A 25,350-nucleotide genomic window follows, 5' to 3' on the forward strand; every position below is an offset into this window, starting at 1 on the left:
ATATGGTAGTATTTTTAGACTGAATTTCTGTTATTTCATCTGTGAACTGTCATTGTTTGAAATGGTGACTAGAGAGCACCCATAAGCTTAATTTTGATTCTGTATTTCCAGTTTGCAATTAAGTGAGGAGCATACTTCCAGAATCGAATGCCTTTGAAAGGTGTGCGTGCTGTTTGAATGTATGGAACGCAATTAGCATTGCAAAACTTATAAGCTAGAATTTTAAAAATAGAACTGCAAGGTTAGTTGGAAGCGCAGTTGTTGTTGTACTGAAACAGATAGAATGCTGATTAGATGAAGCAACTGAAGGGTTAAAAATGTCAAATGACCAATACTTAAAATACATGTGAAAAGCATCCTTCTAGTCTGTAAGGAGCTCGACGAATTTTAGCAAGACTTCTTGTTATGTGAAATGGTATCTATGAAGGGGGCAGCACTGAGAGAGATCGATCTGAATTTATGCGATACCTAAACTTTTTCTCCTCCTATTGCAGTGGTCTGAGAAACAGATTTGAATGAGTACAAGATTGAAACCCTGACAGGTTTCAGAAAACAGTAGATTTTTATATCTCTACATAACAACATTAAATTGCAGTGAGTCATGTGTTTAGACTAATATTTTCAATCTTAAAGTTATTTAATTTGTTTTTTTTAATAGAATTTGAACAGAAACCTGACTTTAGCAGCTACTACATGAACAATTCATGCCATAGGAAAACCACAGAATCATACAATGGTTTGGGTTGGAAGGGACCTTGTCCTGGTTTCAGCTGGGATAGAGTTAATTGTCTTCCTAGTAGCTGGTACAGTGCTATGTTTTGAGTTCAGTATGCGAAGAATGTCAATAAAGCTGATGTTTTCAGTTGTTGCTAAGTGGTGTTTAGTCTAAAGTCAAGGATTTTTCAGCTTCTCATGCCCAGCCAGTGAGAAAGCTGGAGGGGCACAAGAAGTTGGCACAGGACACAGCCAGGGCAGCTGACCCAAACTGGCCAACGGGGCATTCCATACCATGGGATGTCACATCTAGTATAGAAACTGGAGGGGAGTGGGGCTGGGGGCATCGCCGCTCAGGAACTAACTGGGCGTCGATCAGTGGCTGGTGAGCAATTGCACTGCACATCATTTGTACATTCCAATCCTTTTATTATTGCTGTTGTCATTGTATTATCAGTGTTATCATTATCATTATTAGTTTCTTCTTTTCTGTTCTATTAAACTGTTCTTATCTCAACCCACGAGTTTTACTTCTCTTCCCAATTTTCTCCCCCATCCCACTGGGTGGGGGGGGGAGTGAGTGAGCAGCTGCGTGGTGCTTAGTTGCTGGCTGGGGTTAAACCATGACAGACCTTTAAAGGTCATCTAGTCCAACCCTCCTGCAATGAGCAGGGACATCTTCAAATAGATCAGGTTGCTCAGAGCCCTGTCCAACCTGACCTTGAATTGTTTCCAGGGATGGGGCATCTACAACCTCTCTGGGCAACCTGTTCCAGTGTAAAACTGTAAAACTTCCATTTAAAGCTTAGACATTCATGAAAAATTATTTGTACCCTTCATCAAAGGACCTTTCCAGATTTCTACCTTTTCTTTTATTCTTTCTGCACTGGCCACAAACAGAGTTTGAATTTCTTATTTGTCTATGGAAAAATAGTTCTCATTTAAAGAACTGCTGCTTCTGTAACCTCTCCAGGAAATATTGTCTGCCCATGAACAGTGGAAACCTTGGATTGCAGTAGGTTATTGCTACATGCCATAGCAACTCTTCTGATCTAAAGAATTGGAGAGATTAAAGTACATCGAGTATTTGGCCATCCAATTTCATTTTTTTAAGTTCTCCGTAGTATGTGAATGCCATGTTTTCCAAGTAGGGTGATTAGCTAATGGCGCTGATTTCTATAACAGTGCAAAAGGGGTAATTTTATGGGAAAAAAAAAATGGTATAACTTTTTATTTTAACTGCATTTGTATTGTGGAACAGGGTGTCATTAAATCCCTAAGACTTTACTGAATTGGATGAGCCAGCTATCTGTCCTTATATGTACACTTTCTCTTTTAATGTTCTTTCATAATACAAGTAGCTTTTATTTTTAGACTAGCTACTCAGAGGTAAGATGGAAGGTTAGCTGTGTGAAGTCAGGTGCTATTTTTGGTTCTGTATTAGGCTTCCCAGTTATGCCACTTAAGCAAAGAATCTGTTACGCTGACTTTTGAGCTGCTGTGATTTATGCACCTGTGGGCAAAGATATAATCCTTGTCTTGTAACTGAAAATACTGGTTTGTTTTTTTTTTTCTCTTCAGACAAACTGGATTATGGTCATATCCTGAGCTGCATTTGTTAACTATCTGTTTCCAATTTCCACTTATTCCATGTTTAGTAAGGCTGTTGTTTCTTTGTGTAACTCTTGAAATTGAGAAGCATGACATTAAATTCCACTGTTTAATATACTGAAATGATTGACTCTTGTTGAAGTAGTAGATAATACTGCGGGAAGGGTTGTTCTGGGGTGTTTTTTTGTTACAGAGACAGACAGATGAGTTGTATAGTGTGATTCAAAATGATTCAAAATTTCCAGATTTTTAATCCTTTTCAACTGTAATTATCCCATATCTAAATAGCTGCACATAATCAGTGCAATACTTGAAATATGATTTTGCAGAAAGAGATCAGTTTTGCCCTTTGGAAAAACTGGTGAATGGACCTTGCCAGAAAGCCCTACAGTACTGGAAGGCTTTAAGAAATATGTACGTGTAGAAACTCACTTTAACTTGTGCATATTTCTACAGCTTATTTTTCTTATTGTCATTTCCATTGCAGTGAGGATGATCTATTTGAATCACACTCAAATGCGATCTTCCATTTCCACATGTGTTCATTTTCTGAATTAAACTTCAAGATGTTAAAAAAATATGCAAAAATCTCTTTCAAATTGAAATAAAACTAAAATGTGATATGTGCTCTGTTCGGTCATCTGTTCCCAATAGCTGTTTGGCTCTATGAGTTGTGGTGACCTGACCAGTCTGTTTATACGGTCTTTCTGCATTGTCCTACTGTATTAGGCGTTTCCTGGGCTTACTGCCAGGCTTTTTCTGTTTACAAGGCAGCAGGCAAAGATTTAACATTTCTGTTTTCTTTCTTATTCCTTAGATTCTCTGCAAGACAGAAGGGTTGTCTCCTCCTTTTTCACTGCTGTTCCTTATCACGGAGTATGAGTGAAAGGAGGTTCATTTTTAATGGTGATTGTAATAATGTGATATAGCCATTGATTAAATAGTCATTTAGGAAGCTGGCCTAGAAGAATTACTCTCATTATGGTCTTTGTTTCAATATTGGTGGGTTTTCCTAAATAGGTTAAAAAGCTGCCTTTATCCAAGGCAGGCAAATCGAACATTTACAAATTTTTAAAACCAGAAAACTTAGTTTTTCTCTCACTATTTATTGAATTTAATAAACTTAAAGGAAGAGACTAAAGGGTACCAGATGCCAAACCTTAAATGGTAAATCAGACAATGTCTTGTGGAAGTTCTGACCTAGAAATCAGATTTTTTATATAGTTTTATTGCAGTGTCCAGCAGAGCTGGGGAGACCCTCAGACCTTCCACAAGCTATGGTTGTGCCTGGCTTCATGAATGTAAATAATTCCATTGACTGCAGCAGAACTGCTCTCAAGCCTAAAGCCAACCAACTGGATGGATTAAAATGGGACTTTATAGAGTGAGACCAAAAACCATGTGAATTACTTGATTTAGCTATTGAGAAAAAGGACCATCAACATGTTTTCACAAACAGATTAACTGAGACTGTTAGAAAGGTCTTAGAGCCTCTGAGTAAACTGCAAACAAACAAACAAAAAACCCCCCAACTTTTGAAAAGTTTATTTTGTCAACAAATATAGGAGATCAATATAAAGGAAAATCACAGCTTTAAAATCTGAAGTAAATTTGCTGGTCAAGATGCAGAGTCATATAACAGGCAATCAGGTAATGAATTTTTTAACTTTTGTAACACAGTTGATACTTTTGCATTCTTTCTGCATGATCTGATCTCTGTTACTGTATTTCACATTTTAGTTGCAGACAAAATGGCTGTGCATTTGAGCGTCAGAAATTAAGAGGTATTTGACCTAATTCCAATTATTTTTAGAGAACAAAGGAGGGGGAGTTTTTTGTCCTGGTCTGCTAATGACGTTATGGAAGTCGGCTGTTGGGGAAGTTACTATGATGCATTGCATAATCCTCACAGCTACAGTCAGTAGGAAAGGTGTCAACTAGAGTCTATCAAGCTCATGGTTATATGTCCTCAAGCTTTAGGACTCCCCAGCCTACCCTATAGTTGTTTTAGGCAGAAACACATGCCCAGTCTTAGTAGCATTTAAGCTCTTTCAAGCATTGCATCAGAAGTTAGTAGCTTGCTTACCCTTCCTTTAGTGTTGTGTCATTTTGTTTAATTTGGGAATTCCCAGAGACTTTCTGCAGTAGAGCTGTCACAGAGAACATAAGCTGGTGAGGAACAGAAGTTTTTGCAAGTTTCAAGTGCTTCTTCTCTCTACCAGGAGGAATCTTACCACTTGACCTGATTTTCCAGGTTTACTATGTATCTGATATAGCAAGGGTTTTTTTGCTATTGTTGTGTACGCTGTGGGCTTCCATACTTGCCTGGCTCTTAAACAGTTTCTTTTTTGCCTGCTTCCAAATCAATTATTATAGTTGCCTTCGACAGTGTCATTTCTACCAAATGAATAGGTTGTTAATTAAAAAAAGAATATTGGCAATTACAGTATTTTTTTTTAAGGGCATGTCATGGGCTCGTTGGTTTGACTTTTCTCTGTATTTCTACTTCCTGGGTATATTCTAGCTAACCATCTGGCTATTCTCTCTCTCTTGCTGTTTACTGAAGACGTGTCAGGAAATGTGACTCAGTATAACCAGGCAAATAGCTGCCTTAAGCTAGTACTGAACCTCTTTTGTGCCAGTCTTGGTTTCAGTCATGAAGGATATTGATGGCTTAGTGAGTAGTTAAGAATATTGGTTAAACACATACCCCCCCTTTCCCTTGGTCAAGTTTTTCTGTAAAAGTGCAGAGACCAAGGGGAAGTTCCAAGGTAAGAAAAATCTTGTTGAAATCACAGTAGTCAGTAGGAAAGGGTGGGAATGCCCTTTTCACCTTCCTTTTTGAGTTCCTGAGGCTGCCTAAAGGAAACTCTTCCTTCTGAAAGTTAAGTCTGCCCCTATTGGTGATGGAACTGAAATAGAAAACAGACAACTGGCCTGTTTCTGCAGGAGTGCTTTCCTTGCGTTTTGCAATTTAGGACATGCATAAACCCTTGAACTGTAAGCCTGACAGCTTCAAAAACACTGCAGGAATTCTGATGAGACTGTATGGCAGTGAAGAGGAAGTGGCAGCGCTAACATTATTTGAAAAGGGGAAACAAAAATGATGATTACAAATATGACCTGACTGGCAAAATAGACAAATATTTGACTTTTGCTTGCTTGGAAATAAAGGTTGATGCAAGGGGCAAACAGGAAAACCGTCAGGACGGCATAGCTGCAATCTGTCCCAGTCAAAGGGGAGTAGCATTTCACAGCAGAAATGTGGAGACCCCTCACACTGAAGGCAGTAGCAGGGAGGTTGTATCTAGATTTGTCATGCTGACATTTAACAAATTATTCACACTTTTTTCAGCAATTCATGGGAAAAACCCTGCTGCATTTCGTTAATAATTTCAGCCTCAAATGCCTGTCACTGCTGCTGAGCTGAAAACACACACACAAATCCAGCTGTTACTGTGCATGCCAGTTTTTCTTTTGCCCAGTATGTTACATGCTTCCTTTTTTAAATATTTACACCATATCCTGTTTTCCTGAAGTAAGTAGATATAAATATTTCTTGCATTGTTAAAACAAATACATACAATCTTGCATATCTTTTCCAGTTTTGATGTTTTAGTTCCATTTTCAGCTGATGTAAAGAATTTGTTATCCAGAGAAGCTTTCCCCAGACACAGGGTGTGGTTCTTCAGACAAACTGTACAGTCCTGTTGCTGCTTACTTAAATTGAATCAGCCATACTAAATTAAGCCAAAATTTGTCTTTACGGATCTTCCTTGTACATTGAGAATGAAGCATATTTGTAGAGCTGGAATAAATACAATTTATCCAGTGAGCTTCGGCTGGAGGTTGTTAATCTATGGTTACAGAACTCTCGTAAGTGCTAAAGATTTGAGAGGAATTGAATTATTTAGTAATTTTTCAGGTGCTTATAAAATCTCCATGATGTCAGTCTTGCAAAATTTTTTTAGTAATTTTTTTTTCCTCTGGAGGTTGGAGGACAAATATCTTGTGGGTAAATGTTTATCTATATAATTCAGGGTTTTTTTGTTGTAACTTCATCATAAAGGACAATTATTAAATACCTGTTGAATTCTGTCTATAAAAGATCGATTGTTATTCGTGTTTCTTCTGGTGGGAATGTATCTTCTGCTTGTTAGATTCAAAGGTGGGAGTAGGTGTTGATGTAAATTACATTTCTAGGCCTGTGTGATGGTAATGGGAAAGGGATTTCTGTGTGGATCACAGTTTGTATATTCTAGTCCAGTAGCTTGATCTGACTGAAATATTTCTTTGGAAAGAGCAAACTTCTTTGGTGATAAATATTTGTCAGAAATACAAACCTATTTTAAAAGGTAAATATGATGGGTGCATGTGACATTAAAACACTGCACTCGTAGACAGCAGGGGATCAGGAAATTGATTTTTCAAATAGATGTGTTTCACTCCCTTCCCTTTCAACACCCCATTTTCACATTTTGACTTGTGGTGTTGCCCATTCCTGTGAGTTTGTGCTTCATTTTCTTCTGCTTGTAAACCATGTTTTTGTGCTTTCAGCTGTGTGATTTTGAAGTGCTTTTACCATTAATGGTCTTGCAAACTACTGTTAGTCATGCCACTTCTGTAACCTAATGCATATTTAGTAATATGTATCTCTATTAGAAAGGTCTTTGTGTTTTTCAAAAACACTTCATCCATTCAGTGTCACAAGATTTCCTCAATTTGGCGGGGGTGTGTGTGTGTGAAGTTTTATGAGAAAAGACTGCTTTTTTTGTAACAAGCAATTCAAGTTTTGGATCATTGAGCCTCTTGCTTACTTGTTTGGGGCTCTTGCAGTTGAAGCCAGTTACAATTTAATTCTCCTGATGCTGCCACTTAAATTCTGTTGTCCCCTGATCTTTAGTCTAATGGTGAGCACAGCCTTTTTGAGCCCATCAGGAAGCAGCGATGCCCAGAGTCATTTGCACATCATCTCAGAAAGCTATGGCGAGAATGCAAGTGGACGGATTCTGTTGAAACAGACACACAATAATGCTGTGGGTGACCCTACTAAAAAAGAAAATGTAACATTGACTTCCAGTTATATTTAGTCTGAGACTTCTCACATAACATTTTTGCTTTTCCCTATTCCCTTGTATTCGTGCTTGTAATTCTAAGCCATGAGAAGTATTTTTAAAGGACTGAGTACAATTTCAATCCAGTTCTATCCAAATATGCACTACTCTGCTGCGTATAGTGACATGTTTTGAACAAAAGCAATGCAATAAGACAACCTGATAGCAGTCTGAGTTTTCAGAGGAGCACCAATAAGTCACATTTTGTTCTAAATAAAGGGAAGGCAGTGGAATTACCAGCAAAACATAGGCAATGTTTGGCTAGGAAAGGGTGTTGTATTTAGAAATAAATGGGGTTTAACACATTTAAACATGTTAATTGAAACATCCAGAGTTAACAAGATAACATTTTTCTAAAGTGTTCCTAGACCAGTTTTTCAAAATATATTTCACTTTGGGGGGGGGGGGGGGGGGGAGAATTCAAGGAAGGCTGAAACTCCTTTGGTGTAAGCCTTTGTAGTGTTGGCTATAATGATAAACCCTAAAAAACTTCCTTATGCAGCTCTGTATATGTCTTCCATTAAAAAAAAAATCCAAACATTTAAATTTTATTTGTTTTTTCCCCATGGACAAACAAATCATGTTCATTTTGTTCTTTTAAAAGAGCGTTATCTGTGGTAATTAAAGCCACAGACAGGAAAAATAGATTCTGACTGAGCTTTACTGCAAGGCTACTGATGGAAAGCATGCATTCTAAGTACTTCTATACAGCTTTTGTGGATGTAAACTGGGAAATGGCCAGATCTGAATCTCAAAAATGACCTAATTATTGTAATTTTAAAAAAGCTCTCAACACTATTGAAAATCAGATCTCATTTTGGTGCTTAACCTCTTCAGGGTGTCTAAAGCTTTTCACATTTTCAACTTCATGCATAGAAACTCACAGCATGAGGACTAGCAAAAGAGTTGTTACTTGAATGAATGACTACATATTTGTCTGGTTTTGCTATGGTACACTTAGATGCAGCTTTGCTAAAACCATCTTCCTTTGAAAGGCATTTTAGGAAATATTTTGAGAACTGAACAGTTCTTTTATCACCAAGTGCAGCAAAACAAAGAGTGGTTAAGATAGACACTTAGTGGAAAGAGAAGCAGCATTTGTCATATACTAGTTTGACAAACCAAATTGTGATCCCTAACTTACTGGAATGACTGACATGCTATTCATATGTACAAGTTATACTGCTAATGAAATTCTGAAAAAAAATAATAAGTGTTCAAAATATTTTTGTTTTGAAATTTCTAAACTGATTGAATCCTGCTCAAAGCTCTAAAAAATTGCTATGTGATATAAGTAGAGATATCCTTTGGAGCAGAATTGTGTGATTTGCAAGTTAGACTGCCATGGACTTGCAGCATTCAAAATCCCATGCAAACAATTTATTCATTTCGGCTTTCCCTTAATAGTTTTTGCACACTAAGTGAGCAAAAAACTGTTATCATTAATTGCAGCATATACATTGATTTTAATTCTGTAGGAAATGAAGACTGTTTATTTAGCATCTGTTTGCACCTTGGGAGCTGCTCCTTTGACTTTATTACGATAAAAGCCTAGAAAAATAACCATTAGATTGTACTTGTAGGAGAACAGAAGATTGCCATGAACTTGCTTATAAAAATACTTCACTCGCCTCCTAATGTGTGGTTATTTGGGATTGGTAAGTTCTAGAAGATCTTTATTCCCTGTTGAATACAGTTTTTCAATATTTTTTTTCTTCTTGTATTATGTGTAGCCAGTCCAGACTATTTGTAGGGAGAAGGAGGACTTCAGTATTCAGGAACATAGTGAGCATCTACGTAGATCTTTCTCATACTTGCATTTATCTGGCTTTCAGTTATAAGTGTAGTTTAGTATCTTTTACAGTAAGCTAAAGTGGGTCTTGGTTTGTGACTGACAGGTGGAAGTCACACAGGTCAGATACACAGTGTGCGAGCAGACGGAGAGGCTGGCATTAGCCTGAGCTCCAAGATGGAGGTGCCATTGCTCTATCTCCAGCAGTTTATTTGATCAGGATTACTCCTGTCTATTCTTGCCTGGGGAAACTGTACAGATGTGAACATGTGGGAAAGCTCGTATGGAAATTAATACCTTTCTTAAAGTTCTTCATTCCCCTCCCCAACAGCCGTTTACAAAAGATTTTAAGGTGCATTGCTAAGGGTACTCCTGTCATCTTTTGTGCACAGATCTGACCCTTCCTTTGTAGAATTGCTCTGCAGACAATAAAAGGATGCTGCTGCATGCAGTTATATCCCTGTGTATTTCTCAGAGTCTGACATAAGACCTGTCATTCTCTCTCTTACTCAGCTCAGATGTTAGACTGGATAGGATAAGGGGTGAGGGGGAGGCTTTGAATCAGAACAGAAAGATTAATTTTAGGCTCTGCTAAACCACAGCATTTAACTCTAACCTGCTCAAAACAGCACTGCAAGGGCACTGGGGGCATGAGTAGAGCAGTGATGGTAGGCAGAGCTTGTGGCAATGGCACCCGGTTTTGGGGGCTTTGCGTGTGAACTTGTGCCTCACAGAACATCTCTGCCTGTGTCCAACAGTGCTACTGGGATAAGTGTTGTGAAAGCTTTCTCACAGCTTTTCCTGTAGTGGTGGGTTTGGGTTGGTTGCTGGATTCCTGAAGGCTGTGGAAATGATAATGAGTCCTCTTATTAGTAGAGGGAGTTATTTTTCAAGTACAGCTGAAAATGACTCTCGTCCATGAGAGCAGATTGTCATTGTAATGGTAAGATAACAATAAAAGAATTTTGGTGATGGCTGGAGTCCTTTGGCTGCGTAACACAGTGACACAAATGCTGGATACTGCATGTGGCACTGTAGTGAGGATTTTGCTGTAAGGGCACCAGCTGTTATTCCTGGGTTAGCTGCCATGACAACTGTGCTGCTGGTGAATGCCCTGTGTGGGTGTGCTTGCAGAGAGCTCAGGGTCATTGATATTCTGAGTGTTTCTCAGAATACTGCAGGCAGTAGACACCCCTTCCTGTAGTTCTGCCAATGTTTACTATTATCACAGTGGGTAAAATATGCAAATGGGGTTGACAGGTATCTGGGAAAGAAAAAAGCTAGTTTCCCTAAAAGCAGTTTTTTGTTTTACCTCTTTAATTACATGGGTTTACCAAATGGTTCTAACTTTCTTAGCCTCTACGTAGCTTTTATTCCCAGATCTCATTTGGGTGTGCAATGTTAAAAAGAATAGGGAAACAATTATACGGTAGAACTTTAATCCGTTTACATTTTAAAAATAGCTTGCTACCTGCAAACACTTTTTTTCTTACAAGTTAAAATGAGTTTGGTGGGATTTCTTGTTGTGGCATTTTTGGTTTTAATTGTTTTTAAAGCAGATGCTTGCTCCTGCACAAGCTGACTTTTATTGACTTTTGAGAAGTGAGGGTTTTTCAAGGTCTTGGGTTTTGTGTTTTTAAAGAATGTCTAAAACATTTTTCTTTCTGATATCCTCATCCTTCTGGAAATACATTGTAACATCCTTACTGGGAGAATGAAGAACAGACAGAGCTGCAAAGGCATAAAAGGGACTCTCTACTTCTTTTTTCTTGAATATGGAATACCTTTTAATAAAGGGGGGAATTATTTTTTTTTTTAACAGGACATTAAAACATGGAAATTAAATGCCTCAGAGCATAAAAAAATAAATTTGTAGATGCAATCATTTTAACTTGACTGATTTTCCCATAAGCAATTAATGTAAGAATACAAGAAGCTTTGATATTGGGGTAGTGTTTACTTGTCAAAGTCATCAGCATGTATGTGTAGTTCTAGGCAAAAATACAGGCGTTAGATATAAGAGAAGGTGTTTGGAGGTGAGGGGCAGTCATATTTTACATTCTTGACTCTGAGGTTTCCTGCGGTACTGGGAGAGCTGAAGTACTTGAGAACTGGGGTGTTTCTGTCATTGTAAAAGAACATTATGGTATCACTATGAAAAGGAAAACACAAACTTACTAACTGTTGCTGACTAACTGAAGATTTAGTATTTGAAAGTACTGCATTTGTTGATTTTGTTTTGTCTATTTTGCTGTCAAGGTGACATGCTTGCAGGACTTCTTTGGAGATGATGATGTCTTCATTGCATGTGGGCCTGAGAAATACCGGTACGCTCAGGATGACTTCGTGTTGGATCACAGTGGTAAGACTGTACATCCTAAACCCACTGAAATAGTCAATTTCACTAAGAACTCTTCCCCCTCCCCACCCTGTCCCCCTGTTCAGTCCTCAAGAGTTGTGTGATTTAGGAAAATATACATGGGAATATATTTTTCTATGGATTAAAAAGTTTTTCCAAACCATCATCTGGATTCTGTAAATCTATTAAAATGCACTACCAAACCTGACCTATTTTCTTGGAAAACAGACCCTGTCCCTAAAGTTACATGAAAAACAGTACTGAATTTTAAAAGGTTCAGTCATGGATCTAATGGATCTAAAATCTGTTAAAAATGTTTGCTTTTGAAATCTGTGACTGTAAGATTTCCATAGTGCTGTCTTCATGAGATTTTTGAAAAATGACATATGTAACCACGCTCATTTCAGGTCTTGAATTGTCCTGCACAATTCACACATTCCAGTCTTGTCTGCTATAGACCAAGTGTTGAGCCTGTTTATGTTGTGAGGTTATAGGAGGGATTTGGGTGGGGAAGGAGATGAGACAAACTGGGACTTTGTGCCCATGCTGTCTGGCATTGACAGATCATGAATTTAACTTGTTTACAAAAGTTGTTTATCTCTAAAGAGAAAATTTATAATGTAAGTTCAAGGAAAAAGCTCTCTCCTCAACCAGGGAGTTTTAGAATTGGCTTCGAATATCATATCAAATATATGTTGTTTTTTTCTCTATGTTCATAGAATCATAGAATGGTTTGGGTTGGAAGGGACCATTAAAGGCCATCTAGTCCAACCCTTCTGCAATGAGCAGGGACATCCTCAACTGGATCACATTGCTCAGTGCCCCGTCCAACCTGACCTTGAATGTTTCCAGGATGGGGCATCTACAACCTCTTTGGGCAACCTGTTCCAGTGTTTCACCACCCACATCATAAAAGATTTTCTTCCTTATATCTAGTCTGAGTCTACCCTTTTTTCAGTTTAAAACTATTACCCCTTGTCCTATCTCTACAGGCCCTACTAGACATGTTTTTTCTGTCTATATTGTTTCAGCTGTAGAATCACCCTGATCTTCTGTTATCAAAAAATTAATCTGTGGTAAAGAAAACTTGTCCTGGCAAGAATCATCAGATTATTTGAAGAGAGCTTCAGGCTGTGAATAGGGGAGGTGGGGGGAGGGTTGCCTTGCTCTCAGGTAACTGAAAGCAAAAGCACCTGCTGTTTTTCTAATTTTTACAAATGCCATAATTTCATTACAAAATCTTGAGTTACTTCAAGAAGTATAGGTATATATCCCACCACTGCTCCATATGTTTGGATGGAGGATTCAGCTGGCTCCCATTCTATTGTTACTGCCAGCATGCTGCTTTTCCAGAACTGCTTGATTATGTTGATTCAGCTAGTAAGGAGGTGACAAGAAGGTTATTTTTTTAACATAGTTTTGGACTAGCTAAGATATGATTTTATTCTTATGCAGGAAAAGAAGAGCATGGTTGCATTAACTCACACTGCAAATCCCAGTCTGGGCAAAATTATAATTTCCCTTGCAGATTTAAAGGCTGTAAGTTTGCTTTTTCCATTACACCATGCACAGACTAATTGGACTCATTCCCTTTTGGAGAACCCAGTGATGGAGGGGTTTTTTTTTCTCCCTTTGTCTCTTCAGCTTTGGTGGTCCCTCCTTCCTCTAATAACTCTGGAGGTTTTAATGGAGAAAAGCAGGTTAGGGACAGGGTGGACCATGACTTGAATGGCAGGGCATGCAGCTCTACTTACTATTTTTGATGGTGATGTGGCATCATAATTATTGCATTGACATTGTAGTGTTGAATAACAGGGACAAAATTGAGAGGGAAATTTATGGAGGGATTTGCAGTGGATGCTAACTGTAGGAATTAAACTGCTTCCAAAATGTCAATGCATGTATGCCTATTGATTTTTTTCCCATTTAGGTTGTCTTTTATTTAATGATATATAGCTGATGGTAAATGGCAGTAATCTATTGCCTCAGCCTTTTGGAAACAATACATTTTTTACCTCTTTAAAAATTGGTCACAACATAAGTTTCTTGCAAAAGAAGGTAAATGCTGTGCAGTTGTCCAATATGAAGCTGCCATTACAGCTTGCAGGTTTTACTGAATTTCAGAACCTTGGCATCAGCTGACTTCTTTACTTGTTCAGTTGTGCGTACATACAAACTTGAATTATAGTAATAATCCAGCTTTAAGACATAAAGGAATATTACATGCAGAATGTTACATATGGCATTTGAGTAGCTCAAATAGGTTTTATGGTATGTAGGTTAAAGTTCTGAGATGCTCTTTTAAATTTGTTTCATTCAGTTGGGCAAGCATGTTTAGAAAATACTGAAGTTCATTTTCTGGATAATAAACAGCAACAGTAGTGTTCGGAGGAAGCCTGTACATTGAACTGTTGTCAAAACTCTATCTGCTTGCTTTGTAGAATGCCGTGTTATGAAGTCCTCTTATTCCCGATCATCTGGAATGAGGCATACTGGGTCCAAAAGTCCAGGACCTTCACGTCGAAGCAAATCACCTGCCTCAGGTACTACTTCTAGGAAAGAACTGAACATGTAAAATACATGAAGTTAGAATTTGCTTCATGGGGTGAAAAAACTGTTGGCTCTGTCTGAAATAGAAGTGCCATGCTTTGTTCTCTGAGGGGAAAAAAATGTTTTTTCAGTTTGTCTCATAGCTTTAATACTAATTTATAATAAAATTTGCATTTATTTTTGAATTGTGAGAAGAAATATGGTTTCTATTTTTTTTAATTAACAGGCATAAAAAGTTTCAGTTTATGAACATTGGAATAATTTGTGCTAATTGTACACTTGGGATATGTTTTCAGCATGGCACTTGATTTTCTTGAAGACTGTTAGCTATAGGATGCTTACGTGGTTAAATTCATGTTCATTGAACTAGAGCATACCCTGAAGTGTTTTGAATTTGAAAGGTTTCTCCTATATAAGCCAAATATTGTTGGAAATACAGGATTTTGCTGTTTCAAGTAATTTTAGGGGATGTTCTGGAAAGTTATTGCCCATCAACAGAGAAATTTTTTTTCTTCTTGTACTTCCTGTAATTTCAAAGAAAGGTTCACATTGTGTTTCTGCCAGCAGTCTGGCTGAACACCATATATTCCAACCATTGAGTCTTTTATGCAAATAAGTAGAAGGGAGAAACTTGATGTGTTCCTTTTTTTACCTCTGCATTTAATTTCTAAAGACAATAAAACTTAATTAAATTTTTTCCTTCAGACCTGGAGAAGTAGCCCTGAAATCAAACCACTGAATATGTAAATATACGATGCTCTGTTCTGAATGTAACTATACATGTAAGCTCCTGTGCGTGTATTCAAAACTGCAAAGTATTCCATATTCTCATTTCCATATCAATATTTGTTTTGCTTAATTGATGCTGGTTAAAGTAATTTTATGTCTTTGGTTTCTTTCAAAGTAGAATATTTATCATCTGTTTATAAAAGTTGAATATTTAACTGAAAAGCTTGAAAGGATCGCGGTAACAGCAAAGAAAAATGTAGCATGAAGGGCAAGTTTCACAACTGATTGACATTTCATGCAATCCTGTTAACTTCAATGAGATCACATGGGATATCTATCAACAGTGAATTTTATGCAAAGTATTTAGAAATCAGTGCTGTCATTTCCTTACTTATTTCTACTTGGAACCCCTTTGTTTAGGTTAATTTGAAAAGTTTATCCAAACTGTCTGGTATTTATCCTTCTATTTACTTGCCATTTTTTCTCATGTAGTCTTTATTTATCTTTATTTACCCTTCTTCCTTTCATGCATGTTCAGAGCTGTTTAATAACTTCTTTCCTTAATGTCTTTTTCCTTTGTGTCAAATATATGAGTACAGTAAAGAGGGGTGGCCACTACTCCAGTGCTTATTCTTCAGCAAAATCCCCAGGTGAGCCATTACTATTATGGCTGTATATCACTAGTGTGTCTCCTCCCTCTCCATTTACCTGTATTCTTTTTGCTGTATTTGTGAATATTTTCAAGCTTGAAACACACGTTTTGCATTTGGTGAACCAGAGACTTAATGGGGGTAGGTTTTTTGTTGAAGTAGATCATTTGAGTGAAATAATATAAATGATGCTTTATAGTTGTTGGACATCTGCTAATGGTGTCAAAGTTAAATTTGTAGAGGTGTAATTTGACTACAAGGAGAGGAGCATTCTGAGGAGCAATACATTTGTATGTGTATTCTAAAGCATATTATAGAAAATTTCAGACAGTGCAAAAAGACAGGGCTAAGAGTTGGTGAAAAAGGCAGTGAAAAACACGTCAGTTCTTAATTTTATTTGTACTTTTTTACCTTCTTTTGTTTTCTTGTGTTATTTCAACCAAAGTTCTAAAATGATGAGAAACCTCCTTGAACCTTCAGTTCAAAGTGAAAGTATCTCTAAAACAAGTAAATTGCATTTTGATTAGCAAATAAGTTGAGACTTTGGACCATACTAGAAGTTAACAATTTAAAAGGTATTCGTAGGTTTTTCAGTTTTCAGCATTCCAATATGCTAAAGAATTGTAGCCTAATACATACTACTTAAAGAACAACAGAGAAGAATTTTTTTTTTCTGTATATTCAGGCTGCTCTACATGTCAAAAAAACCTTAAAAGCACTTATACTTAGATAAGCAAGGTAAGTTTTGCATATACATGAAATAACCAGCAAATCAATAGCAGCAGACAAGTTTGTGCCAAAAATGAATACAGATTGCTTGTGTGGTTTTTGAGTTAAAAAAAAAAAGATAAAATACTGCTGTCTAAAATATCAGTGTTGTGGTTTAACCCCAGCTGGCAACTAAGCACCACACAGCTACTTGCTCAGTCCCTCCCCCCACAGCAGGATGGGGGAAGAGGAGTGGAAGGGTAAAAGTGAGAAAACTTGTAGGTTGAGACAAGAACAGTTTAATAATTGAAATAATAAAAATAATGTAATGAAAAGGAAAGTAACAAAGAGAGAGAAATAAAACCCAAGAAAGACAAGTGATGCAAATGAAAACAATTGCTCACCACCAACCAACTGATGCCCAGCCAGACCCTGAGCAGTGGCCCTCCCGCCAACCTTCCCCCAGCTTTATAAGCTGAGCACGACGTCATATGGTCTGGAATATCCCTTTGGTCAGTTGAGGTCAGCTGTCCCAGCTGTGTCTCCTCCCAACTTTTTGTGCATCCCCAGCCTACTTACTGGTGGGCTGGTGTGAGGAGCAGAAGGTCTTGACTCTGTGTAAGCACTGCTCAGCAATAACAAAAACATTCCTGTATTATCAACACTGTTTCAAGCACAAATCCAAAACATAGCCCCATACTAGCTACTATGGAGAAAATTAACTCTATCCCAGCCAAAACCAGCACAAGCAGTTGGCTGATTCCCTATAGATGCAAAATTTTTATTATCTACACAGGGCCAATTCCAGCTTTTACTGTTGTTGCAGCTGTGCACCAACTCAAATGCAGTGGCTCTCAGAAGACATTGGCAAAGCTGTAGCTACAGCCAGCTCTTTTAAATAAGATCCTCAGCAGAACATACCATGTGTTGTAGAATCATGGAAGGACGAAAGTTGGAAGGGACCTCTGGACATCATCTAGTCACAGCCCTGGCTCAGAACACCACCCTTGTCCACCAAGCATGTGTAAGATAATAGCAAAGAGCTAGACTACTGTCAGTGTAGGCTGGGCTGTTCTTCCTTAGTTATGAGAGGGAAGAAGATTATGTTAACCAGCCAATTTCACTGGTACAGTTTAGTGGTTCTGTCGATGCGTAAAAAGAATGTAGTGACGTAGAGACAGATACAGGTGTCTTATAGTGTAGGCCTCAGTGGTCATGTTCAGGAAATAGTGACCTTTCTGTGACCTGTATAAAAAGAATTTGTGAATGAACAAAAATTTTTTTCCTCCTGCAGCAATAGCTGGTCATTTGGAAGCAAATTCTACTGAAGTATCTCATTTTTGGTCATGAACTTTACAGCTCAGTATTTTTTCTAATGGCTAGAGCAAATTGTTTATGCGAGAAGCAGAAAACAGTAAGATAGCATTCCACTAGCCCTTTTCATCGTTATACTTGCAAATTCTCAATAAACCAAGGATGCATTGATATGCCGGGTTTCGAGAAGATTATTTAAAACAAAGTGATGAAAAGAAGTCTGCAGGAGGGCCATATATGCCTAAATACTTTTAGCTTATAAAGCCACTTAAATAATTCACCTATTGTTCTTACAGGTAACCCTTGTTAAAGTCAAGACAAAAATATCCTAAACATACTGAATGCTTTTAGTAGAAAAGACTAAGGTCTTAGTCCTGTAACAGATCTGGGACTGTAAATCCAAGTTATCAGACTTCAAAGATAGACTTATTCTGTAGCTAAATGCTAATTAGTTATATCTTAACATCACACATCAGAGAAAGAGGTTTTTGTGAAAAACAGCGATTTGTGGAAGTTGCAGTGCAGTCACCCTGGCCTACTGGCAGATAGATTGCCCAGGTTGTAAAAATAGTACTTGGAAGGCATCTTCACCACTCAGAGAATGTTAGGGTAATAGGTTAATAGACACTTGTAAAATAAATCCAATAGCACTGGTTAAGAAGTGATGCATAACCCATGAAAGACCTCTGAATGTGTAAAGGGTATGTGCAGGTGCAACTGTTATTTACTTTGAAGCTAAGTTTCTATTTGCCAGGGTTGCTTTTTTCTTTCTGAAAAGATAATTCTTTGCCATGAATCAGCTATGAAACCTTTTTAGCTCTTAAATTTCTGCCTGGTATTTTCCTCTCCCAGGAAAAATAAGGTTCAGCTAGAGAGGAAATAATGTCGTATCATATAATGTTGCATTATATTTGTGTATGATGGACAGCATGCTATTCTGTCTGCATAATGAAATTCATCAGGTTTTTTTTTCAGAAAAATACAAGGACTGACCTAAGTTATAGTCAAGTCACCAGAGATATAACGGATGTTGTATCAGGCCTCTCTGGAAAACTGGACTTAAAATGAATTAACTCTTGAAGTCAAGAGGGAGGATATTGTATGTTTTTACAGACACTTGAACTTCTCGGAAGTTCAGAAATAACCTACTAGCTTTTACCCCATGTTGTTGGGGTTTTTTTCCCCTTAAATCAGTATTTTTCTGAACTACTGCATAAGTTCTTTATCACCCAAACAGCTCATACTTCTTGTTTGTTTGTTTTTCTTGGAAAAAAAAACCCAAACAAAACAACTTGTGTTCTGTGAAACATTCTACCTAGAAACTTAGGTGTTGATCCAAAAAGGAGAGATGGAGGGTCAAATGTCTTTATGAACACTTTCTGTCTCCAAATTTTATTGTGTGATATCACAATAAATGATATAATTTTAAAAGGCTGTGGCTATTACTTGCCCAAAGCTCTTGCACTGGCAAAGACAGAATAGGCCTTTTTAATCTCTAGAATGACAATGCAATATTTGTGTGTCTTCTTGATCCCATGTCCAGGCTAATGAGTTTTGGGGGCGCAGTTGTGTGGCATGCAAGTGTATAATTTAGTCCTAAATGCTGAGGCATCTGTTTTGGTCTTTGTATGCAAACTTGAGTGATAACTTGTCAGAGAGATATGTTATGTTTAAAAGCAAGTTAGGGTTTTTGAGTTTTATTCATCTTTTCTTTCATTTGTTTGCTTTTATTGCTTTGGCCAGTTAATGGAACACCAAGCAGTCAATTATCCACCCCAAAATCTACAAAGTCCTCCAGTTCTTCACCAACAAGCCCAGGCAGCTTTCGTGGACTCAAGGTAAGTGCAAGAACCATCAAAAACCTTGAATTCCCTTATTTGTTGGCTGATGTATTACAGTGATGCTGAAGAAGAAAAAAAGAAAAAGAAAAAAAAAAGAGTTATAATTCTATAGAGTAGCCTTGCTAGTAGGATTTTTGAGTTGAAGTGGAGAAGAGATCTGAAGTAAGATTTTTGTATTTTGTCTTTGGTTGGCAGGATGGAACTCTCAGCTTAGGAAAGGTGGAGTGTGATGGTGGCTTGAATATGCCAGTTTGCCCTCCAAATTTTCCATTGTTTTGTGGACTGCAGAACCCCCCCACGTAATTCATATTCCCTGTCCTGGTTTCAGCTGGGATAGAGTTAACTGTCTTCCTAGTAGCTGGTACAGTGCTATGTTTTGAGTTCAGTATGCGAAGAATGTTGATAACACTGATGTTTTCAGTTGTTGCTCAGTAGTGTTTAGACTAGAGTCAAGGATTTTTCAGCTTCTCATGCCCAGCCAGGGCACCTGACCCAAACTGGCCAACAGTGTATTCCATACCATGTGACGTCCCGTCTCGTTTAGGAACTGGGAAGTGGGGGGGCAGGGATTCGCCGCTCGGGGACTGGCTGGGTGTCGGTCGGCGGGTGGTGAGCAATTGCCCTGCGCATCCTTTGTACATTCCAATCCTTTTATTACTACTGTTGTCATTTTATTAGTGTTATCATTATCATTATTAGTTTCTTCTTTTCTGTTCTATTAAATCGTTCTTATCTCAACCCACGAGTTTTACTTCTTTTCCCAATTTTCTCCCCCATCCCACTGGATGAGGGGGAAGTGAGTGAGCGGCTGCGTGGTGCTTAGTTGCTGGGTGGGGTTAAACCATGACATTCCCTCACCCTATATAAATGTAGTATCCTCTTTTCAATACATTATAGTCTTGTAGCATTGCCCAAAATTTCATCTGCAGCACACTCCTTCATCCATGGCACACAATTTCACCCCTTAATGCAGTCTCCTGCCTGAAAGCTTGTGAGGGGTTCCTTTGGGAGCAGCCTGATCTCTGACAGATTTTTCTCTGTGCTGCACCAAGAGAATTCTTTTCCTCTCCCACTTAAAAATTGGTAGCGTTTACAGTTCTTAGAGCTGCTCTGTGCCTTTTGCCTGGTAAAATAAAAGGAACACTGTCTGGAGCACAGCTGAGCATCTTACTGCTGCATTTGTGCAGCTGACCTTTTAAGTAGAATTTACTTATGAAATCATCAATTGCAGCCTTTCTGGAAGCACACTGGATGGTTCACACTGATTATTCTGATCAAGTAACAGCTCCCATTGGTGAACACAACAGTTGTGAAGAGGCTGCATAATTCTGTAGAAAACTGCTTTCTCAATTAAGAGACTGGCTAAAGGACGTGATTTGAATAGTATTTAGATTTGGGTTTTGACGTGCTAATTGTTACCAAGTCTTTGTCTGTGTTGCAAGGAGTATGGCACTGGTTTCTGCCAGGCTTCTGTGATAATTCCAAGAAAAGATGTTGATTTATTTGTTTAATTCTAATATATTTTTAGTTGCTTGGTTCATTGAGACAATTTAGTGTTGATCTCTGCCTTTATGTTGTTGAGCTGTACCATCCCATAACTTCTCTTTGTCCAAAGCAACATAGGTTGGCCTTTCCCCTGTAAAGCATTTGCAAGAGCAGTAATAGTTCTGACACTGAAAATTAGAACTATGTGTCTTAAAATTTGTCTGGACAGTTCTGCTATAGAACTTGCAGTAGAGGACACCAAAATCATTGGACTTGAGGTTCTCAGCTGGTCTGCACTATATTTAACAAATGCTCTTTTGTCTTTCTTTAATGAAATTACAAGTTTAGAAACTAGATAATTTGGTTCATTTTTTTTTCCCATGCTGTCCTGTCTGCTTTTAGCTGATTAAAGCTCCATTAAGATAGAGATAATTCTGATAGTAACAAGCAATTTTCAGTAAAGTGGACATGTCCTCTTTCCCCTAACTGTCAATTTCACTGAAGTAGGCTGTTGTGCTTTTTCATTTTGGAATTTAATTGATGCTAGATACTAATGGGTTTTCGTGTCAGATAATTCATCCCTATATGACCAAAGAAAACAGCAAAAACACATTAATCATCTCAGACCTGATGTGTTACTGAGGTAGTGAGTACCTCTTTTTTTATCCTATTAGGATGCATCTGTTCAGTAGGAGGATCCCAGCTGTGCTCCTGAGACTAAAGATAGGGAAAGTTATCTGGTGAATTTCAGAATAAAGTCCAAAAGGATGAAGTACACTGTCCAGTCACTCTTTTTTCTTGATTATGTTCTAATAGTAATGACTGTTTTGGTGAAGTATCAACATAAAACCAGTAACAGGGAGGCATGGTTTTATGCAAAACCAGATTCTTTTAAGAAACCTGTTATTATTTTTATAGGATTGATCTTGGCCGGTCTGATGAGGAAAACAGAGGGAAAGCAGGGACCAATTCTGAGATTACTGTTTTTCCCCTATTGTTAAATAATTCCATGTTGCTAAGACTGCATCGCTGAGCAGACAAGCAGTCTGGCTTCCTGCACTTGTATAAAGAAGGTGCCATGACTACAGCTGAATGAAAATGTAGATGTAAATAGTATGGCAGACAGTGAAAGAATAAAGTATATCTCTGAGTTTTCTAGCTTTGGAAATGCAATATTTTGGCAGATTTGTTGTGTGGAAGTCATATGTTTATTTTTGTAGAGCACAAAACAGCAATACTTAATAATGATTTTATATGAGCTTGGGGCAGCAGGAAAAGGGAAAAAGTCAGGGTTGATGTTTCTATTTCCTGTAAAGAGCAGACCATCAGAGCAGCTGCACATGAACTGTACTTTAAAAACTGTGTTTGTTGGAAAGCCAGAGCAAAATAAAATATTTGACTACAGGTTAGAAGCTGGCTAAGCTTTTCTAAGTTTGACGATCAACGTAGAGCTTAAGTGATAATGCTAGTCATCAAGGCAGTAAACTTGCAAAAGATAGTGATTGCAACACCAGTTTTTTCCTCAGTGTCAGACACTGAGTCTTACATCATATTCTCCGAATGCCACTTTTCCTTTATAGTGAAGTCTCTTCAGTCCCCAAGGATTCCTTCTGCTTTACAACACTTTATAAGCAGAAGTGGTGTGCTCAGGCACAGAAAACTCCTTGCAGGAAACACTTCTTGTGAACAGCTTATCTCTAAGGAGAAGGGCTTTCCATCTGTCCTTTTTAGCTCTTCCAACCAGAGTGCTCTTGTGCTATTAATTGTTCAGTACATACAGTAAGCCTGTTTGCTGTCCAACATCCCAATCTTGCAGAAGTGTTTTAAAAAAACTGTACTGGAGTCTGAGATTATATTCAAGTAAGGAGTTTATGCTATGGCTTAATAATAGTAAACACTACAGAATTTTCCCACAACCCCAAATAAATGCCTTTATTTCAGTAAGTGGCAAATATGGATACCATGCACCCAATTGCATGCTACTCTGTATTCTTATTAAAGTTGTTTATTTTTAACGTCTCAATTTTAGCCCGTAACTAAGCATTTCACTTTGCAGAGGGTTTGTTTCAAGGTAAAGATTTAGATATAAAAGTTAACAAGTATGGGCATGAAGTAAATGACTGCTTTGTATGATATTCTTTTTTGAGCAAATGTGCTGTGTTTCTTGTTTTTCTACTGACTTTTCCATAGAGATTAAAACTAGTGCATGGAATAAGAAATAATGGTAATAGTGCATTAGGTGGCACAGGACAACTGACGAGAGGAGTCCTTTTGCTGTTTTGTAGGCAGGTGACAATTGAAAGGTTTAACCTTTTTCTTTGGTTCTAAATGTGCATTTATAGATACCCAGACATGCAATGCTGCTAGGGGTACTTTGACTCTTAGCTCTTCCAGTACATCTGTTACTATGCTCACTTTGTACCATAAAAATCATCCAGAGTCTAGATTAAATATGAGATTTTGGAAAGTGGTGTCATAACTTCCTTATGCTTACTTGCATGTGTTTTATTGTCCCCTCTTGAAATTAAGTACCACAAAGTCTTGTCATCTTTTTAAAAAGAAAATAAAATTGTACAAATAAAGAAGCTTTACTGCTGAGGCCTTTCTTAGAATCCCAATTATGCTAAATAGCATTGTGTTTGAATTTGTCTCAGTATTACTTTTTCAATTGATTGACCAAATGACCAAAGTGAAAGGGCATTAAAACGTGATCCAACAAATAACTTAAGTACTTGCTTAACTTTAAGCTTTTGAGTAGTCCCTTTTACTTCAATGAAGATGTTAACGTACTTAAAGTTAAACATGTGCTTAAGTGATTTGAAGGATTAGTGCCTATCTTAATCAAGGTTTTAATCTCTTCAGTTTTGTACACGTGCTTCTGTTAGCAGTTAAATGTTATGATTATTTACATGCAATTAGCCAACCTAGTGACACAGGTGCAATAGCAGTTCTTAGAGAAAGTCTTTAACTGCTGCCTTTCTTGCTCATACAGTGGATAAAGAGTTGGCTAATTTGTGCTGGTAGGGAAACTGAGGTATTGCACTTAAGTATTGAGTCCATTCACCATTGTCATCAGTTTGCTAAATGCTTTACATAATGTGATGCAATTCAAAGTTTCTTTAGAAAAAGGGTAAATCTTTATGTGGTTCTTCAGTGTTTCCAGAGCAGTGCAACAAAATGCATGACCATGTATGCTCAAATTAACAGTAGCAAAATCACTACATTCTAATTGGCTATTGTATTGTTACAGGTAGCTTCTCAGTATAGTTGGGTTACTAGCAGTGTTTCTGTTTTACAGATTATGTTACTATTAAGCATTATAATAATAAATACTAATAACATCTCACTGGAAACACTGATTATATAAATAACATTTCATTTATGTTTGGAGTATCTTTTAGCCCTTTCTTACTGCAGCCTTTCAGGATGAATTACAGTGACACTATATGAGTGTCCCCAGATTTCAGAGAATACTTCTGCAAACAGTTAATTCACAATTTCACTAAAATATTCACAGTCTACAGTTAGATTCATCACCAATTTGAATGTTTTCATAAAGACAGAGAAAGCTTCTTTGAGAATTTCATGGAGTTTTTCTAAAGGTATGAGAGTTTACATTCTCTTCTTAGCCTTCAGATGAAACATTACCACAGCAATGCCAGATCAGAACTCAAGGAAAAGTTAACAACATTAGACATACTTTTTCTAAGTTTGGCTAGATGCACTTTGAGCATATTACAGGCTTAAAATAGTAACAATAGCGTTGGTGTAGGGGTCCCATATTTCTGTCTGGAATTTTCCAGCCACAAGGGTGTGGGTGTGCGTACGTACATGTACATGTGTATCATGCAGTTCAGAGTCTCTTGAGCACATTATGAATGTGCTGAAGACCAAGGGCAGCACATTTAGTGTGTCTTAGGTGTACTATGAAGACATTGAGCAACCATAGGAGATCTGAAGTCAAAGAAGCACTTGCATATATGTGTACAGGACAGTGTACGCAGGACCTTTGTATGCCTAGCAACCTGATGGCAAAGGTCCTTCATTTCTATCCAGACAGGCAAGAAGGACAGACAAAGGAAACCTTTAGATAGGTGCTCTAGAAGGCACCATCTCATATAGCTGCCAAGAAGTTAGGTATTTCCTTCAATATGAAAAAAAGCCCCAAATGTTTCCACAAACATTTGTGTCACGGGCAATTAATCTAATCCTGAGTGCAAAGGTTTGTCAACTAAGGTATCATTCCACTTCAAGAGAATATGGGTTTATATCTGTGGATCCTTCCTCACACTCTCATGAGACAAAAAAAAAAAAATCCTACCAGGTGTGTAGTTATCTGGGATTACTTTCTTATATCCCTGCACGTTTCTATTTTACATACAAGCACTATGTTTACATTTTTTTCAGGTATATGATAGCATTTTGACTCAAAAGATTTATTAAAAATCTTTGCTACTGGACCAGTAGATGTAGCTTGATTAAA

At 37.6% G+C, this 25,350-nt stretch overlaps 1 protein-coding gene across 3 annotated transcripts in view; it reads left to right on the plus strand.

Moving 5' to 3' along the window:
• DCLK2 (doublecortin-like kinase 2) overlaps positions 1-25,350 on the plus strand; it is a 99,522-nt gene that overhangs the window by 44,418 nt on the left and 29,754 nt on the right. For 2 of the 3 annotated variants that reach the window (XM_010576157.1, XM_010576165.1), the window contains exons 3-5: positions 11,491-11,593; positions 14,032-14,133; positions 19,285-19,379. In XM_010576157.1, coding sequence (XP_010574459.1) covers positions 11,491-11,593; positions 14,032-14,133; positions 19,285-19,379 — 300 coding nt within the window. Of the gene's footprint in view, positions 1-11,490; positions 11,594-14,031; positions 14,134-15,468; positions 15,520-19,284; positions 19,380-25,350 lie in introns of all 3 variants that reach the window. The other variant, XM_010576149.1, reaches the window with a different exon arrangement.

This window comes from Haliaeetus leucocephalus, unplaced genomic scaffold, assembly GCF_000737465.1.
Source record: "Haliaeetus leucocephalus isolate CR32 unplaced genomic scaffold, Haliaeetus_leucocephalus-4.0 Scaffold21, whole genome shotgun sequence".
Classification (NCBI taxonomy): Eukaryota; Metazoa; Chordata; class Aves; order Accipitriformes; family Accipitridae; genus Haliaeetus; species Haliaeetus leucocephalus.